We start from the raw sequence: 20,469 nt of genomic DNA on the forward strand, positions 1-20,469 counted from the left end.
TGTTGAACTTGTTGTGTTGAACTAGACGTGTTATAACCGCTCACCATTGCTCCCATAATTTAATCTGACTTTCCAGACTTCTCGTATGATGACATGACATATGAAAGTCTGTGCAGGCTATTTCCAAAAGGATTACAGTGGACTTTCTTTGCTCAGAAAAGCTCAACTACAGCAGCTCATCAGGTAACTAGATCAGTGCAGAGACCAGGAGGAGGTGTTGTATCAATTTTAACTTGAACAGCTTAATCATTGTATACTGTGTGACATAATGCCAGTCTCCTGATATCATTTTTATAGTCTACATGTATTTTTCACTTCAACTTGTATCTGATAAAAAGCAGCCTACTCATAATAAGTCTAAGTCGTTATATTGCTATGTAATAAATTATTAACAAATAACTCGTCAGACTATTCAAAGAAACGAAATAAATAGCCTGACTAACACACAATACAAGTTTGAATTGGGTAATTATTGCATTGTTTTCATTAAGTGACCTACAAATATCTGCTATCCATTAACGTTACCATTCTTCGACAGCAGGGGTCGCAAACGGTCCTGATCACAGACACTCTCCAAAGTCCAGCCCAGTGACTTGGAGCCTAGTCAGTCCTGTTTCCACTGACCATTTATTTCAACATTTATATGAACATAAAAACACAGACATGTATAGCCCACAGCAAAATATACACAGTGTGGAGAATGATATCTAGAACTAAGTTTACCTACACTTACTTACTTACAGTGTACTTCCCTTTAGTAATACTTTTAGATTATTAAACTATTAGAGGAAATCAAATGTAAGTGCTATTGCACAAAGTACAAAAACATTAGACAACAAAATATCGTTTAGCATCCAACCAAAAGTGCAAAAAGCAGTGAAGCCCAGTGCAATGTGCATATTGAATAATATGATAAACAATAAGGAGTGGATATGAATATGGTGAGATGTATGAACATGTGCATATGTTACAGAAGGTAAAAATATATACAGTGCAGGTTTAAGTACAAATATTGCTAATAGTGAGCCATTAATATACAGAATAGCATGAGGTACATTACATTATAGATCAGATACACTCTTAACATAGTATATGAATACACTATAGATCAAATGTATGGACAGTATGCATGTGAGATTATATAAAGAATACATCCTGGTATGCGTGCAGTGTGTAAGTCAGTGTGAAGCAGAAACTGGGTGCAAATGTTTAACCACTGGAGGAAGGTCTGGGGTGGAGAGAGAAAAAACAAGTGCAATCAGGAAGGTGTGTGTGGAAAGTTTTCATTCTGCATAATGAGTACTTCTATACTTGTGATATGTAAATGCAATTTTTCGACCAAAACGTTTCCTTTAGCAAAACAAGACTTTTAGTGTTTTAGTTTGATAAGATATGATTGCTTCTTCAACATATGGATATACACCAGTACATAGTGTACTAGTATGTATTTAGACATTGTCTTCCACAATAAATGTTTTCTAAATGTGAAATCAGTGTCTGTTTTTAATTCTGTCCGTCTTCTGGTTTTGTTCTTTTGATTTAACTCAAGTTTGTCATCAATCTCACCCCTTAAGCTTTTATAAGCCTTGTATTTACCCCTAAATACGTGTGTGTTTTTCTGAACAGACAGAAACTCTGGATGTTTGAGTTTGTCAAGGCATTACTATATGAAATAACCTCTTTTGATATTGCCATGAAAATGTCAACTAGTGTATGTCTTGGAGAACAGACTGAGCTCCTCCAACACAATGATGTTAGATAACCTTTATCGTTTGTTTTGGGGCATGTGGTTCTTGTATGAATTATGATTGTGAAGCTTAAAAACAACAAATATGGCACAAACTGCAGGATAAATTACCAAGGAGCCTATATAAGTTACATATAAATGATCAAATTTACTAAACTGGATGGGAAGAACTCCCCTAAAGGTAAAAGGGGCAACTGCCGCGTTTTTCCCCATTTTTGGGATTAGAGAAATGTGCATGTATGAGTAATGTGAACAATGAGGAGTTATTATAAATAAACAAGTTTAGGTGCATTCAAATTCAAAGTTTGTATATACAATATGATTCAGATTAAGTGGACAACATCCTTGACTACAAAACCACTGACAAGATAGACCTTAAAACATCCAAATGGCTGATTCAAGGCCAATGATAAGATGACCTCTTTCCATCACCAACAACATCTTCAGTCTGCATGGAAACATGTTGATCTGAGAGGGACTAACCTTTCAGTTCAAATAAAATACCATACAGTATATGTGTGTGCTCAACAGTGTGTTATATTTTAGGGCCATGATTATGAAATTTAAACCCCAAATTTAACTTTTGAGGGTTACAATTCTCAATATCTCCTCTCTATCACAATTGATTTAAATATAATAGTTCTAGCGTTATTAAAGTATTTGATCTTTTAGCAAGAAAAATGTCCTCCACCACAATACAAAGTATAATCCTGCATTCAATATTTACCTTAAAGTGGAGACGCTACATCAGAAAAATGGAAAACTGAATGTATCTCATCATGTATATTTTTACTATATATATATATATATATTTTTTTTTTACTACGTCTCTTGTGTGCACTTTACCCCTTTGCTGCTGTAATCTTGTAAATGTCCCCACTGCAGGACTAATAAAGGATTATCGTATCTGTGTGGGTCATAGTGGAGGATAGGTGCAGGGGTTTAGCAGGTGAAGTCGAGTTGGAATGGGTTTTGAGAGCTTGCTTCAATGAAGATAGGGTGGGAGCCTGACGGATGTGGATGGGGAGAGCGTTCCAGAGGGGGGTTGCAGCTGAGAAGGCCCTGTCACCCCAGGTCCGGCGCATAGTCCTGATGATCTTGAGAGCGTTTGAACTGGCGGACCTGAGGCAACGGGTCTGAAAGATAGGGAGGGGCCAGGTTGTTTAGGGCTTTGTAAGTGATGAGTAATAATGTGAAGTCTATTCTGTGTTTGACCGGGAGCATATATACATATAATTGGATTATCGTTACTAATGTAGTGTAAGCAGCATTTTAATGTTGAAATTGGTAGAGGTGGAGCTATTTTAGCTATTTGATATAGTGTTGGGTAGTTCTAATCCATAACAATGCATTGTATAACTGACACTTTCTTAAATTGTTTACTGAATGTACACTTTATTCTCCCACCAAGTATGAACTGATTTGTTTTTAGAAGTCCAGAGGGTAAAGTGTTTCGTAGAATTTAAAATTCCACAGTTGGCTTTCTCCTTTGTTTGGGGTTTAGTTAAAGACATCATAGTTGAACAAGTTCAAAATGTAATTCAGCCGATTACCAGTAGGCCAAACATCTAACAAATGCAGGTCAGTAGGACAAACGTCCCGGAACTAGAATTTAACCATGTTCCTGAGAAACTCCTCAGGGATCAATGAACTTTAGGAAATATGAAAGGAAAACTAAAAGGGCAATATTATATCTTCTTCTGAAGCGAAATCAGCGTGGTTTCTGCTATTATTTCTGTGAAAACATGTGTTGTTATAAGTGGGGTGGGGGCTGGCGATAGTTAACAACCGTCCCTTACTTTCATTGGTCAAGAATACAACTGACATTCCTTTTATCCAATCACAATGGGTTACGGCGAGCGCTTTGGTCCAATCTGCATGAGCCATGCAAAACCTGAAACGAAGTTTCCCCAGTAGCAGCACGCCACACAGTGACAGCGGTTAGCTCTTCAGATGTTTCATTTTCTGTTTAATTAGCAACGCCAGGAAGGTTTTGATAGCCAAGTGTCGCCGACGAATAACTGCCGAGCAACGTCTTCGCTATGTTTGCGCTAACAGGTTCCCATTAACCGGTGATTAAAGGTGATGGCTAACTGCTAACAGCTAACTAGCGCTACTATCTCACGTTTTCGCCGGCACAGGCGGACCTCTTTGTCTGACAGGGGAAGGCGTGCTCTTTTGTTAGGCTTTTCCCTTTGTCCACTCGGGAAAGAGGAACTGTTTGGGTCAGTATTTCACAGTTATCTGCAGCCATAAAAGCATTTAGAAAATGCAAATCGCGAAAAAGTACTTCTCAGAAGGCCTGATACAGTTAACGATCTTACTCAGTTTGATTGGAGTTCGTGTGGATATCGACAGCTACTTGAGCGGCTATTATACGCCTCTGATAGAGATTAACTTGGGTCCTAGCTCAGGCTACACCCAGACACCCTTTCATAATTTGAGAGACACTCTTGACGGACATAGTGTGCATCCAAAATGTCCCGAGTTGGACGATTTCTTTGCGAGTCGCCGGCTGCTAGACGAGGTGAGGACCCTCGGCTCGCGGCGCTTCCCCACACAGTTGAACGCATGGCTGGTGCACCAAGTCTCTGCCACTGACAAGGCTGACTGTGGGCCTTCAACAAGCAACACCACTGACACCAACTCAGGGTTAGAGAGCCCCGGGGACGAAGCCAGGGATGACAGTGAACACCTGCCCGACAGTGGCCAAGAGGTGTGCCAAACCACCCCTGCACTTGGACAAAGGCCTTGTAGCACCGGAGCTTGCGGGTTTCTTAAAGAGGCAAGTGTGTGTGAAATGTACCAGAGAGTTAAACATACTTTGCTGCTGCCTAAGCTAACGTTATGTGATCGAGACGATTGGCTGTCCAGCTAAACTAAAGTTCGTTGACATACTTCCCCAGTGCTTAGTTGACCTGCTAATGCTATCCACTGCCTAACCATTAGCACTAACCCATGTTCTACAATGATGGGTGCACATCCAACCAGTGACTTGTTGTTGTGTGGCCTTTTTCTGGAGCACCAGGAAACAAGACACACACAAAATGTAATGTCCTGTTGACAAAACTTGAAATGTTCAGTCACTTTCACTTTGGTATGTCTCTTCCTGTACTGGGTCACGCATTGCAATTCAATGATTATGCTCTATCCTAGTTAGATTTCATCATGGTGACTTGTTAACTCTGTCTAAAGAATACCTAACCAGTCCAGTTAAACAGGTAATTTATAAACAAACCGCCAATGATACAGTTTGCTAACTGTCTACTGCACCTGTCTCTCTTCACTATGGGACATAACCTTGGTCACCTTAAGTCATGTCTGCATAGTCGGGACAGTAGAATTAACTTCACAGATAAGACCCTCATAAAACCATTGGGTGACCACAAAGTTGTGAAACTACTATTCACCAAAAGGTTCACTCACTTGTTGTTGTTGTTAATAAACACATTGAAAATAATTGCCAATATTGCCAAATTGAAAATGTGTTGTTTCATATTTTGTATTACTGTACTACTAATTCTAATACTGTAATCTGTGACTGCCATTATATTTCCTCCCAGTAATCCAGTTTTTCTAGCTCAGGGTAGAAACAGCTGCTTGGTGAATGTTATGTCCTGGGGGCAGTTGATGTCGCCAATTGTGTAACTATATCCCTTTTCTTCAGACTCAACCACCAGCTGTGGGCCTTGAGAGGTGGAGAACTAAGGCTTTGACCCACACCCTGTTTGCTTGCACAAAAGCGGTGGTCCATACTTGAACACTGCCCCCTCCCAGGGTTCTTGTTCACATGGATAACGAGATGTTGACACATCTTTTATTTCTTACCCACTCTTTTGTAAAATAAGTAATAGCTTAGCTGCTTGTTGGGTAAGATTTGGTAGTTTTTGGATATACAATGCTTCAAAGGAGAGGACTACAGCGATGATATTTGAAAACATCAATACCCACCTACATTCAGTGGGCCATTCAGAGCTGGAAAAGCTACTCCAGTAGAAGTCGACAAGTTTAAACAGAACTCGGCTGGTGTAATGTACCGGCTGTTATATTTTTTGCCTCTAGCATTAAAAACTAACTCGGCAGTCTTTGCCTTTTTTGAAATGGGTGAGAATCCACCACCTGTTATCACTTGTGCACAGAACCTACTTTTTGTCTGTGTTGGGATATATCAAGCATATTGTGTCTGTGGCCGACTGCTGCTGCCCCACATGAAATGCTGCGCTTTGTTTATTAGGAGTGTCTTACAACATCTAACAGGGTTGGGTCATCTCTGAGAGTAGTTAGCTTAGCTGTTAGTATAATAAAAAGAATCCTAAGCTCCACTTCAGTACAGAAATCCAGCTGCTAATGCATTTCTAACATGTGTCGTTAAAGACTCTGACCACAGTTGACAGGACGATGAAAGGAGTCTGTGTTAATGTAGTCTGTACAGTAGCTCTCTGTTCCCTCCGTTGAGACAACCGCTAATCATAACACACATTTTATCTGTTAGAATAGTTATTTTCAATATATTTCTAAGACATCCAATTATCTACGATAGCTGGAAAGGGGTCATCAAACCAGAAATGTAATTGTCTCTAAGGTTTTATGATGCCAGCTAACAAATCAACTCTTTTTCTCATCTTTGAGTCTCCTGATCCCCAATTATATTATCCCTTTCTCCATCTGCCTTTCTTTGCCTTACCAGGAGGAGGATGTTAAAGTTAAAGAGGAGGAAGAACCTGCCCCACTCACTCAGCTGGCTCACAGTTCCACACTGGAACAAGAGGTATAATCCTGGTTTGTCATAGTTGCTTTCATTTGTCGCTGTATACTGTTAAAAATGTGGCACATGTGCGCAACATTTACTTTTAAAACGTCCAGTTCACCGAAACATAGCATTGTTGTTTTTCTTGGAGTGCACACTACAATGTTTGTCAGTCTGTGACAATACGCGAGTCACACTTGAATAAGACTTACAGACTCGGTGTTGAAAATTATCTTGTCCCTATTTTTAACCATAAATTCATGCTCTCACATGACTCAAATTGCATCATTCAGATGACGGTGCTGTTGTGGTTACACTGTAAGATTAGGGGATGTTGAAGCTCAATAATTATTGAACGTCTTACAGGGAAAGTTCACAATCCTAAGAATCTATACAGCAAGCTTTTTCAGGAGAATTTAAGAGTATAATTTGGCTTTTTCAACAGCTTTTGTCTTGCATTTTAAGTTTTATTGGCATATACTGTGGTGTGATGTTTAACTCTCGCACAAATACTTTAATTCACATTTGAGATATAGCATAACTATACCACTTGCTGTGTCAGTGCTTTATTCTATGTATTTCTTTTTTGCACAATTCAGAGTCTTCTTGAAGGCATCATTGCACTGTCTGATACAGCCCGCCACCAGCTTCCTACCATTGATATTGACCAGCACTGGAGCAATTTGCTCTCTCTGTCTGTTACTGACCTTGACGTAAGTTTTGTCTATATATGTCTTGTAATGCGCAACGTGTTGCAGAGTTTTCTTTCTTTCTTCTAAATTGCAAAGACTTAAATTGGCTAAAATGTTTGTCTCGTGTGTAGGACTTGGACTCCCTTGTTTCTGAGCGTCTGTCAGACCTTGACACAGACATCCCCAGCGCCATAAGCCAGGATGTCAGTTTGCATGATGCAATGGTAACCAGAGCATTTGGTGTGGTGTCTGAAAGAGTTGAGTCCAGGCCAGTCACACAACAGCAAAGAACCCTCTTTCGACTGGAATCCACAGGCTCCTCGCGCTCAGACCCATCCCCAGGGATGGCAGTGGGCCTGGCTGCTCTCCCGTTTGCTTCAGTATGTAATTTAACCGGAAATGTGTCATCGCATAGTGCACTGGGTGGCTGTTTGGATGAGGCGGTGTTTGACCAGATCAATCAGCTAGGTTTGGAAGGCCTGGACACCCAGCTGATGGGCTCTCTGGAGAGCATAAACCCACAGGTCCTCGAGGACCTGGACTCGGACTCAGGTCTCTCCTTGGAAAGCAGCTCTGAAAGTCCAGTCTCCCCAGGTTAGTTAAAATAATTACATGTCTTTACTGCAATAGTTTGTTTGGTCAATAAATTGTTTGTCTTACATACTAATACATAAATTAACTCTCCATTCGTCCAGGCTCATCCGAGATGTCATCGTCATCCAGTTCTTACTGTGAGGATGAGTGTGGAGCTACAGGCTACAGCAGTGAGGTGGATTCAGTCCCCTCAAAAGGCATCATGGACTACAACACAACATGGTCCCCCATTGATCTGAGTGAGAGTGTGTGGCATGACCACAGCTACTCATCTCTTGCTTTCTTCAATCAGCCTTCAGTAACACTTCCTCACAAAGGTATCAAAGAGGAGCCTCTCAGCGATGATGAAGGTTCAAGGTATGAAGACAGGGATCTGAGTCGTGATGAGCTGCGCGCCCGTGCCATGTGCATCCCCTTCTCTGTCCTGCAGATCGTCAACATGCCTGTGGAGGAGTTCCTAGAGGTCCTTGATGGTCACGGCTTCTCCACTGAACAGGTGACCCTCCTGAGGGATATCCGCAGACGGGGAAAGAACAAACTGGCAGCGCAAAACTGTCGGAAGCGCAAACTAGATGCCATCACAGGGCTGCAGGAGGAGGTGGAACGGTTGCAGGCCCAGAGAGGCAGGCTACTGAGAGAGAAACAGCTTACAGCCAAGACAATGGGCGCTGTGGGCCAGCAGATAAAGCAGCTGACCAGAGATGTCCTGGCCCGGCTGAGAGATAGTTCAGGACGGCCCTTGAACCCAGAAAGATTCACCCTGCAGTGCGGGGCTAATGGGAGGGTTGTAGTTCAGCCTGTAAGACGGCCTGTTGTCGCCACATCAACGGGCAACAAAACAGACAAGAGGAAGAAGGACAAAAAGCAATGATGCCGTTTTGCCAGCTTTAGATTTTTGGATATTTTTGGACTTACTTGCCTGACTGGTTTTGGGATCTCCTCTTTTGCCTGTGTGTGTGTGTGTGTGTGTGTGTGGATTCACCGATGTTGGGAGCCTAAAGCTGCAAAAAGAAAAGACACTCAGAACGTAAATAATACAAAAATCTCTGTAAATAAATTTTCTCATGGGGAAAAAATGTAGCTTACACACTGGACATTTTATGCTTTTTGAAGATGGACAAGGCACCCTGGGCAGTTTAAGGAATCAGCTAAGGTGCCAGTCTTCTACCTGTTAACATTCAAGTCATTGAGGCTTGAGACAACCAGACATGCCTAAAGTCAACATGGCCAGCAGTGTGACACTTACTGGATAGGGATCTCAGAGGAGGATTCTGTTTGTTTGTTTGTTTGTTTGTCTGTCTGTCTGTCTGTCTGTCTGTCTGTCTGTCTGTCTGTCTCCACGTGATCTTGCCTCTCAATGTATTCAGTATGAGGAGGTTGAAGATTGTATTTATTAAAGTTTCTGAGGTTCCTGAAATGCTTACATGCATCATGAGACTGTCAATGGCAGTATCTTTTTTTTCATAATAGTAAGTTTATCTCAGTGGTGAGAATATTGGGACATTGCCTATCTAAAGTTTACAACTTTGTTTCCGATATTTGAGGGCATGTACTGTTCAGTAGAAATTTGTACTGAAATGTTGTTTTCCTTATGTCTTTAGGACATACAATATACCAATGATTTAAATTGACAAGGCCTTAATTTGCATTGGATAAATGTTTTGGTTATTGTGAGTGCACATTATCATAACACAAATGTTTGTAAGAGGCTACCACTTCATGTTTTACCTTCATATTGAGTAATTTGTTTCAAGCACAATTTTTCTTAACCTTTTCATATTAATTACTTAAGATTTCAGGCAAGATTATATTCTACCTCACGCCTTGGTATACGTTATAGATTTTGGTTAAGTAAAAAAATGTATCCCTTTTTAGGGTCAATTAATGCACTCATTGACTACAAATTTGTCATGAAAATGGCCCTAAATGGACCTAAACCATCCCATTTGTTAAAAAAAAAGAAGTAAAAAATACAATCACCAACTCTATTTAATAAGATCATCGTTTGGCTTTTGCTTTTTATATACTTGAGATTATCTGAGTTGAAATAAGTATTTTGTAAAAGTTTCCATCTTATTCATTGGCATGTGTCTTTATACAGTTATAAGAGTGAGAAAGGAGCATAAAGTAATAGTGGAACTCATGACTAATTTTTTTGTCTTGTCCCTCACAAACTTCTATTTAATTTTATGGTTTGACCAAGAGTTTACTTTCTGTTTGTTAAAATGTCATGTTTCGGGGGCAAATGTTTTTGATTGCATGGTGATTGTTGACTGTTGATAGTATGATTTTGTTTAGGGAATTTGAGATGCTCTTGCAGACATTGTTCTTTCTGATTTAAAAATTCAAAAAGATAAAACAGCCTGTTTCATTCTTTTGTCACTTGTACCCTCTCTTTGAATAACAGGCATTGGTGGCAGGCTATCCTCAAGCTAATTTATCCCTTTTGATGCCATATTGCCCTTTATTTAAAACAAAATAATACACATGTTTGTTGAAATATGTAGACCGAACAACAATAGTCTTAGGCCTTGCGGCTTTGATTAAGTTTCTTCAACCACAACCTGTGCGGAGGGCTCAAATATAGTATTACTAGCGACCAGGCAGTGAAAAGCGAAGTGCGTTTCCCTTCGCGGCTTCCGTAGAAGACCTACGACTGCGTTAGCTTTTGGCGCCTGCTGCACTGCTGCATACGAGATAAAGGGAAAGCTGACCGCGTGGTTAGAAGACATCACTGAAGCAGCTCCTCTTTGTTTTAAAGGTGTGTATGCAGAGATAATTCCCCTTAGATGATGTTCATGCAACATTTGGCGTAATTTCTAATCGATTGATCCAGGCAGGCAAACGATAGCTTTCTTTTGCAACTTGGACCGTGTGGCAGGAAACGCAGTTTGCGCAGAAAGTAAGCCACAACGTTACGTTACCTTAACAACTATACTATTTAAGCCTGGCTACATGAGTACATTGTTGGTGTATGCTGAGCACATTGCAGCTTTTAGGTTTTAGGCTAAGTTAAGATAGTCTTAGCTCACAGCTAAGCTAGCGAAAGGTATGCATTTGTGTTTCAGGGTTTTGTTGCATCCTCGGGCCTTTTAGGTTAGCTTCTTTACAATGGCGAGTTAGGCGTCGAGCGCAATATGCTTATTGTAAATGTTAATGTAACGTAACTAATTACGTTTTTTTCTTGACATCTCGCTTTGTAATCAAGTTTAGTTTTGCACACGACGAAGTAAAGTCAAAGACATTTTCTGTGCCACCCAGGCCTGAAATCGTCTTACCAGCTAACGTTAGTTAGCACGCAGGCTAACCTACATACCGTTATGTTGTAATTTGGCTATTGTATTCTTTTAAACAATGTAGAAATGATTTGATTTGTAACTTAGCATTACTAATAAGAATGCATACGCTTTTCTTTGCATATAGCGATACGCTACAAGATACTTCTCGGCTATAATAAGACAAGTTTTTACACCCGATGTGGTTTACGGCCCCTTGCTCAGTGGATGAATCGGTGCTTGTTTGTCTGCGTTTTTCCTTTCAACTTAAATGTGGATAAGAACAGCAGCTATATGCATGTCCATGTGAATTATTGGGATGGCATTGCGAGATCATTTTAAATAATTTAAGTTCTCACACTCCTTGTTTTTAGTGCACAACATGGGCAAGAAGCAGAATACCAAGGGCAAGAAGGATGCAATGGACACACAGGAGGAGCCTGAGGAGTTTGTGGTGGAAAAAGTGCTTGACCAACGTATTGCCAACGGAAAAGTAGAATTCTTTTTAAAGTGGAAGGGATTTACAGAGTAAGTTGCCTGGGACACCTGTCCCCTTACTGAGCTGTAACTGCTTCCCTGGTATGGGGTTGTGCTCAACTTTTGTCCATAGTTACATATTTAGTTGTATGAATAAGGTGCCGTTCTGCATGGAAGCTACTTAAATATGTTGTTTGCATCTGTTTGGTATGTATTTGATGTTAAGGTGGGCAAATGGTAACTCTCTCCCTACTTCTTTAGGGCTGACAATACCTGGGAGCCGGAGGATAACCTGGACTGTCCAGAGCTGATCTCAGCGTTTTTAGAAGCACAGAAGACCGTTAAGGAGAAGCCTGCTCCTGTGAAGAGGAAGGCATCAACAGATGAGACGGAGACAGAAGCCAAGAAGAAAGATGTGGTGAGTTCACTAACATGTCCCCATGCCTGTCCAGTGTAACCCTTCACATGAAGATCAGTTCTAAAAATCCAGACAAATTGATATTTGGTATCCCATGTAAACATGAACTTGTTGTCATCACTTAAAGGCTGAGAAACCACGTGGCTTCGCTAGGAATCTTGACCCAGAACGGATCATTGGCGCAACAGACAGCAGCGGGGAGTTGATGTTCCTAATGAAATGGTGAGTAAACAAGAAATGGGCCCGCTTTATGTTTACAGCTCAAACCTTCTGGAAATAATTGTATTACTCGTGATGCACTCTAGCTTTGTTATATTCCTCCAGAGATGAGTTATATATACATTCAGCTATGTGATGCTGTTTTAAAGGAATATCAGTCCAGTTTACTTTACACCTTACCTCAGGTGAGAAACACTGAATTATTTGTAAACGTGGGTCCACAGTTGCCGTAATGTTTTTCTCCCTGTTTGTCCTCTTTAGGAAAGACTCAGATGAAGCAGATTTGGTTCCAGCCCGCGAGGCCAACACTCGCTGCCCTCAGGTGGTGATTTCCTTCTATGAGGAGAGATTGACATGGCATTCCTGTCCAGAGGATGAGGCCCAGTAGTACTGGTCCCTGCAGTACCTTAACACCCTTTTCCTCAGGACTAAGTTTTCTTCTCTGGCTTGCCTTTTTAGTTTTAGCCGTCTAGTTATTTTTGAAACTGTTCCAGCCCTCGCATTGTATGGCTGTCATGGAGAGCTAAGTTGTTGTACATATTAGCTGAATTGATTGTAAGGGAGAAGGTGGTGGTGTTTTGGTGTATAATGAAAGAAGTCTTCCGGTATCATATAATGATTAATGTGATGGCAGTTTAGAAAGCATATTATTTGATGGAACCCACCACTGCCCGTATTCAAACCTGGTTAAATTTTGTACATTCTAAATGGTACTTTGGTCTGTGAAGGTGTCAGCCACCTCTTGTGTATCAATCTCCTTACAATTCTGTGTTTTGTTTTCTACACTAGTGCTAATGTTTTGTTCTAAAAGTGCATTTTGTATACTCTGTCTGTAAATATTATTTGATGTTCTAATAAAGGTTTTATGTGACCAAATTCCTCCGCTTATTTTTCATGGTGCCAATTACGTTTTGATACTGACGGTGTATACTGTACATGTAGACACACGTCCTTTAACTTCTGTACCTGATTTTAAGGCCAATCTACATATGTGCTTAATAAGTACTTTTACTCGCATACAGTACCTCACCACTGATTCAAGCAACAGCACTTTTGATTTTAGAGACCTGCATTTATTTTACTAAAAGCAGATCTTACCAGTTAATTTGTACACAAAGAAAATTAGAAGCTCAATGAGGCAAGTCCCTCTGCTTCTAAATTACAAGATCTTAAATGCAGGACGTTTCTTATTTTGTGATAGAATATCTTTTTATCGTGGCATTGCTACTTTTAACAGTAAATAACTTCAACCCCTGCCAATCTGTGGTGACACTCTAATATTAAAGCTCACTGCCTCTAATCAAACGGCTGAGTTCAGCAGTGATGGGTCTCTCGGGCCATAACACCAGATGGCAGGGCTACCTGGAGAACAGCCTCATGACTGGCATTAGGGTATGGGAGGTGGACTTTGGACCTTTGTGCTTAGATGAAGTTTCTGAGGAAATCACTAGTGTTTTCTCCATGACCGACAAAGTGAGATGGACTTCATCCAAAAATGCTGATTAGGAATGTGCTATTTTCTTCTTGCGATAAATACCCCACTAGAAATAAATAATTTCAGATTTCACATCAAAGCAGATTTACAGTGGCAAACATACATTGCAAATTAAAGTGTGACTTCCTAATTCTGTAATATTTTGATTAAGTCAAACCTCTTATCAGCTCAGCACAGTCATCACTTCACATGCTGTTCTCAGGTACTCAGGTACCAGTTTACAACTACACATGTCTCTACAATGAAAACAAGACTCAAGCCATGACCAAGCACTTCTAATATAGTGGTCATGAACTGAATGATTATGGTATTAGATGTTAATGTGATGGAACATCTAATCGTATTTGTCTCATGAGTGACAAAAAGGACTTTGTGTCCCTGACTGGATTCCCAGGATATCTGTGGCTTTGTGTGTACAGCACATGATAGTTGTCTATAGTCCAGATCACAGAGCAGTAACCTGAGTCAGCATTTTTTTCCTTCATCATTTTAGGAATTGCACTTACAACTGGATTATCTAAACTCTAAAATACGCTATCTGCTGACTTTTCCAAAGATAAAGACCCCTTTACATGCAAATGAGCAGACCATCGAACTCCCCTGCCCCCCACACCCTTTAAACTATTACCAGAGGTTTAGGCCCCATCCCACCAGTTGTGTTTAGCTCCACTCCTGTGCTGAATAGGATTTTGGAATAGGACTCCAAGGACTTTGGTAAGAACTCTTTAAGGTTTTTCTTCTATCTAAACTACAATGTAAGGAAAGTGGGATAGTATTATTTCCATTGTGATTGTAGATGGGGGTGTGGCCTATAATTTACAGGGATTTGGGATTTCTCTTAGTCAGGAGAGCAACATTGCCGGTATCAGACTTGATATCGTGAAAGTGGCCAATATATCTGATGTATCTGATGTTTTGACAACTTGAGAGGATGCTGAATTGAGAGTGAAACTGTGACAATCCTGGGTGTTGGTTTAAATGAACCATTATGACAATATACTGTCCCTGTATGAGCGTTAGACTTTGTGTTGCAGTTATTTGTTTATTTTTTATGGGAAATGCTGGCTTTACCTGCATTTCTAAATATCGGGCAGGTTTGTCGTATTCCTTTCTTTTTGTGGAAAAAAAAGCGTTTAATGCTAATCGCGCAGTAAAGAGGTTTTGTCAGTGTCATAACTTTATTTTATGGTCTCGAAGAAGATTAGATTAAAGGGCACCAGCTATTTTTTTTGTAATGAAAATGTCCTTTTGGATTCTACATGAAATAGAAAATGAATGACATAATAACATAATACAAAATGAGGGATTCTTCAAGTCGGTACTTACATGTGTCATATTTCTTTTTATTCCATGGTCAGATAGTTTGTTAATTGTATTTCCAAACATGAATCTCAAAAGTGTTCACATTTATTTTGTGAGTTCTCTCCACACTGCCCATAATACCAAACAGTCCTCAAATTGCCAATACAGTCTGAAAAAATACTCCAGGTTGTTAAAACGTTCAAATTCACAAAAACAACACATGTCATGGGCATACAATTATTATTATTTTCAATAAAAAAAAGATGTATAAACGGAATGAACAACACAGAGACATTTGTTCTGAGATGGACAAAGATTTAGTTTTGAGCGTTACTTTCCCCTACGTCATTAGGTCACCTCCTCCCACCAGGTGATGCCATTTAGACTGATCCCACCCGATTCATTAGGGACAGGTGCGCAGTGAGGACATAGCCAACACGTTTCATTAAGAGGGCTGGTATTGGTTCTCGGTCTGGCCCAGTTGTTTTTACGACATTTTATTTAGCGTCTATTTTATAGCGGTATGGACCGTAAGGGACTGAAAGACGCGCCAACAGGCACCGAGTCAGAGGTCCCACTGAGTGTGGAGTATTAACACTAGTTCATTTCAGGCAGTGCCCAGCCTCAAACTTTACCACCCACCGCTCCTGTTTGCTCACATACACCGGATTACTACACGGACAGGGAAAACGAGGAAAGGTAGGATGAAATCACAATGTTTTGTTGCAGACATTTATTAGTTTTTTCAGAAGCTGCTATTCTCCCAAAGGCACTTGAAACGTTGGAGCTTCATTACCATAATCTAACTGGCAAGATGTTTACTTTTATTTTTTTTTTAAATATCATTTTTTTATAATCATGTTTGAGTGGATTGCCATTTAGTTTTTATGACAGTATATTAAAATGTCATCACCTTAATGTGTATGTAATATAATAGCCTGCCTGGGTTCTGCACATAGACGTGCGTGTTATCATCAGAGGTGTCAAAAGTATTCACATTCATTACTCAAGTAGAAGTATAGATACTAGGGTTTAAAAATACTTCTGTAAAAGTTGAAGTATCAACTCAAGCGTTTTACTTAAGTAAAAGTGTAAAAGTACTGGTTTAAAAACTACTTAAAAGTGTAAAAGTAATGTAAGGGGAATGTTTTTTTTCCCATTAAGGACAAACTCTTAAGCCCCGTCTCAGGGGCTTAAGAGCACTAAAGCCCCGGAGGAGGTGGGGTAGTGAACTACCCCACCTCCCCCAAAACAATCATTTTTATAAAGGCCATAATGACTATAATGTTTTAAAATGTTATGTTGAAAAATGTGGGATGCACTAGGCTACCCGTTTCAGCTGCATATATGCCCATTTAAAATGATCACATTTTATTACAATGCAAATACATTAAAGTACCATATGTGTACTACTGAGCATTAACATGCGTTTCATGGAGCGGAAGACATGATAACTAGTTGCCTATAAGTATTGTAATAGTGCAAAATAGGCGGCGACTCTGACACAAACACTTAAAGCTGTGGTTCTCAAACTTTTTCTGTAAATAACATAATTGTGTGACTCATCGGTGCTTTTATAAATAACAGAATAAAGAAAATTGCAATCACTTTCAAGTAAATCAGGTTGCCCCATCAGACAATGTTTTGTGTAAGTTCTATCTGTGCAAAAAATTACTCATCTTTAGTTACTACTAAATAGCTCATTGTGGAAAACAAGCTTTTCATTTTTTTTGCCAAACAGAATGAGTGCAGATATGTGAGCCATCAGGTTGTATCAGTATTAGTGGCTGCAGTGACCTGCTTTCCTCTACACATATGTTATAAACGGGGTTGTAGATTTGATACGGCCTCTCTCAATTCATGCTATTGAGCTTAGATCTGTTTTTTATTTTGAGAAACGCAACAGCAGGAGAAGACGAGCTCACGGAGCTCACGGCGTCGCGTCAAATCGCGCATGCGCAAGCGTAACCTGTTAACGGCGTACCGTAACCATTTACCCGAAAGTACAGGCATTTGTCTATGTATTTATTAATGACTTAGTCTTATATCCGTGTACTTTGTACTTTTGTAATATGTGAAGCCAGCAGCTCATTGTTGGTAGAAGACACGAGCACTTTGTCTCGTTTCACCTGGAGCAGGAGAGCTGCTCCGGGTTCAGAGAGCTGTTCCGGTGCGAGGAGAACTCCGCTGCTCCTCACATGAGAGCTGCTGTTGCATCTTCACCCTGGAGCGTTTAAAACGCAGATATAGCGGTCTACTTTTCACGCGACACATTTTTCGACGCTCTCTGTCCGCTGGTGTGTGTGCTCAGCGCTCACCTGTGTGTGCGCGCGCGCACGTATCTGTGAGCCACGGGGCGGAGAGGTTTTTTTTTTGTGTGTTTTTGAACGATGACAAGTCGGAGTGAAAGCAAACTAAAATGAAATAGTAACGAGGCTATTTTTAAAATATAGGGAGTAGAAAGTACAGATATTTGCGTGAAAATGTAAAGAGTAGAAGTAAAAAGTCGTCTGAAAAATAAATACTCCAGTAAAGTATAGATACCCAAAATTGCTACCTTAAGTAAGGTAACAAAGTATTTGTACTTCGTTACTTGACACCTCTGGTTATCATGTTTGTCTGTGTACAGATTTAGGCTCAGATGGTAAAAGAACTGCATGTGCAAGATGCAGTCACACAACTTTACAGATGTGTAGATGAGCTCCTAAAAGATGGCAGTGTGTGTAAACTAGTGTTGTCTGAGCTAGGGTGCCAGAAGAAGGGGTCTAGGGAAAGGCCCATTGGTGTCGATGCTGTTTTTAAAAGCCCAGGATCTGGTGAATAAATTTGCAACCCGTATAACAAATAATTGTCATAAACAATAACATGCACTCAGCACATCTTATTGCAGCGTATAGATCCAATTAGTTTGCTCTATAATTTCATGTAATGTTTTTCAGACTGTCAGTTTGGATCAAAGTCACCTCAGGACTTGGGTTGTTTGCTACTTATTGATTTACTCTGCTTGGACCTGGTACTTGTGTATGGCACGTGTCTCATTAAGGTGTCCAGGGTGCAGATGATACAGCACAGTGAGCCTTTAGTCAAGACTGTCATGTGAGGGAACACTGTCTGAGAATCCTAGGGAAAAGTTTAAACATCCAGTTATCTAAGAAGAAAATAACTGGTAGTTGTTAGCAAATTTGCTGTGCTTGAATGTTGCAACTTTTGTGTGTAACTTTTAATCATAATTGCTGTAGTTATTCGGTGAATGGGCAAAGTGCTGGGATTGCCTGAGTCTGTTGTGGCCCAGAAAAGGATATTTGTTCCCAAGCCCTTTTGTTGTGCGTGTTTTTGTATTAAAGTGTTTTTGGTCACGATTTCCCCTTAAGCTAAATCCTCCTTGCCCTTTTGTTTTCCTTTAACCTATCCGTGCTAAATTTGCACTTTGAGTCCTTAAAGTATTAATCGCCAACCAAAACAGATCTAGCATTGAAAACAAAAGACTATTGACATTAATTACTGCATTTACCAGTTTACTATTGTTTCTGCCGTCTTCATCAACATGTAACCTTTAACTTGAATAAGCCTTGTTTGCTTGAATAACTTGTACTACAGACTCTTCTCTCTCTAGCAGGTCTTTGCCCAATGGACAGTATGCTGCACAATGTGTCCGTCTGTCAAACAGTAAGTGGTCAAGCATGCTCCTTCTCACTTTCTTTTCTTGTCTGTATTTGTGCAGTAACAACTATTTTGATAACGTCCCAGAATAAGCACCAGTGGAAAATGGAGTTGCTGAAACGCATCTTGTGTCTTTTATTTTATTTTACAGCGCATCTTTGCAACACTGTCATTTAATGGGACCCTGGTTTTGAACTTTGCAGGAGTTTATCAGCATTGGAGTTCGGGATCCAAGACTTCTAAAAGATGACCTCTGGCACACGCACGTTGACTACGAGATCTGTTTACAAGTAAGTGCCTCTAGGGAGAGAACTTTGTTTTTGATAGGGTAACTTTGACTTTATGTGCCAAGTCTCATGAACTGCTGTCTCCTTGCAGACTAATAGCATGTGCTTTCGAAAGAAGTCGTCCTGTGTAAGACGGCGTTACAGTGAGTTTGTTTGGCTGCGTCATTGTCTGGAACAGAATGCTCTGATCATGTATGTTAACAAGTTTGTACCTCACATTCATAAATGTATTTACATGTTGGCTTACTTTAATGAGTGGATGTCCATTGTGTCAGACTTTAAATAAGCGTGCATTTTCTTTTTGTCCAGGGAGTTGCCCAAGTTGCCGCCCTGGAATCCCTTCTTCAGCATGAAAAACACAGAGCAGGTCGCACAGAGGATGAAGGGCTTCCAGGAGTTTTTAGAAAGGTGAGTACCTGCGCAGTTAAAGCAATGGCAGCAATCAAATTAATTTCTGTCTACTGGTACCCATTAAACCCCTCGCCCCTTAGACCCCGAAGGTCACCTTGCTCTACTCTAATTAAACTATCTTCAAATGTCTACATTCACTTTCTGAAATTGTGCCTTTTTTTAAAATCCTTTCTCCAGTGTTCTTCATACGACTTTTTTGTTATCGGACAGTCGACTCCATCTGTTCCTCCAGTCAGACCTCAGCATCACAAGGATGTCAAGGTGTGCCCTTGGTAAGACCAAGTACACAGTGGCTGAAGCCATACAGCGTTCCAGCAGCGGTGACATCAGCCGCTTGGTGGACAAGGCCCCCTGTGACTCTGACTGTGAAAGGTATGCGCTTTGACCAAACAGCTTTACACGTTTTTAAAATAATAGTTTTCAATCTCTGATGCTGAATTAACACGACCTATGCCTTTCCTCCCACTGCAGCTCTTCTTCGTCGGGCTTGGGACTAAGTATGGACACTCAAGTGCGAGGAAGCCCCGTCCTCTTCTTGGATTCCTGACAGCTGTTCTTCAGAACTTGTTACCCCACTCATTGAGCCCTGACACAGAGCAGTTGTGCTTAGTCAGCTGGTTTGTGATGCTACATGGCACTATAGCTTTCCTTAGTTAACGTCCAAAGATGAGAAAACGTTTTACGTTTTTGTTAACTTCATTATTCCCTTTGGATTTTTTTTTTTTTTTATAATTTGCTGTAGTTTTCTCAAAGCAATATCATGGTCATTTAAATGAGTGTGCTTAAAAAAAAATGTTTTAAGAAAATGTATAGTTTACATTTAAAATGGTGATTTCTTAAATATTGTATGTATATATTTTTATCTGCACTGAAGCTGTTCTGGGGTCAGCAAGGGATGAGTTTTGAATTGTGAACTGGATTTTTAGAAACATATTTGAATGCTTTTATGGCTGTTAATGGATGAATAAATTGTGTTTTTTGAATTGTATTGAATTTGGTCAGCACTTTTTCTTCAGGTGGACCTTGACGTGTAACTGAATTCAGTGCAACAGTCCTGCATTGTTGTAAAAGCCCAGTAGAGGGAGCGTAGACATCACAGGACCTCAAACTATACAGTAGCTGGATGGAAGTCTATAATGCTTGAT

At 40.2% G+C, this 20,469-nt stretch overlaps 2 protein-coding genes across 2 annotated transcripts; both read left to right on the plus strand.

The window, feature by feature from the left end:
* Positions 1-4,016: 4,016 nt before the first annotated feature.
* On the plus strand, positions 4,017-13,039 carry nfe2l3 (nfe2 like bZIP transcription factor 3; the record flags this gene model as incomplete). The annotated part of the gene is made up of 10 exons (XM_079231670.1): positions 4,017-4,532; positions 6,435-6,515; positions 7,094-7,207; positions 7,318-7,780; positions 7,882-8,644; positions 10,426-10,541; positions 11,430-11,583; positions 11,794-11,950; positions 12,078-12,172; positions 12,431-13,039. 10 exons carry the CDS (start codon positions 4,017-4,019, stop codon positions 12,555-12,557), a joined length of 2,586 nt encoding a protein of 861 aa, XP_079087796.1. The 3' UTR covers positions 12,558-13,039.
* A 5,554-nt stretch (positions 13,040-18,593) lies between these two features.
* Positions 18,594-19,871, plus strand: snx10a (sorting nexin 10a; the record flags this gene model as incomplete). Its single annotated transcript, XM_079231550.1, has 6 exons — positions 18,594-18,632; positions 18,830-18,916; positions 19,005-19,105; positions 19,223-19,321; positions 19,502-19,696; positions 19,796-19,871. The coding sequence occupies 6 exons, from the start codon at positions 18,594-18,596 to the stop codon at positions 19,869-19,871; spliced, it is 597 nt and encodes a 198-aa protein (XP_079087676.1).
* Between the last annotated feature and the right edge of the window lie 598 nt (positions 19,872-20,469).

Source organism: Taurulus bubalis, assembly GCF_910589615.1.
Source record: "Taurulus bubalis genome assembly, chromosome: 16".
Taxonomy (NCBI): Eukaryota; Metazoa; Chordata; class Actinopteri; order Perciformes; family Cottidae; genus Taurulus; species Taurulus bubalis.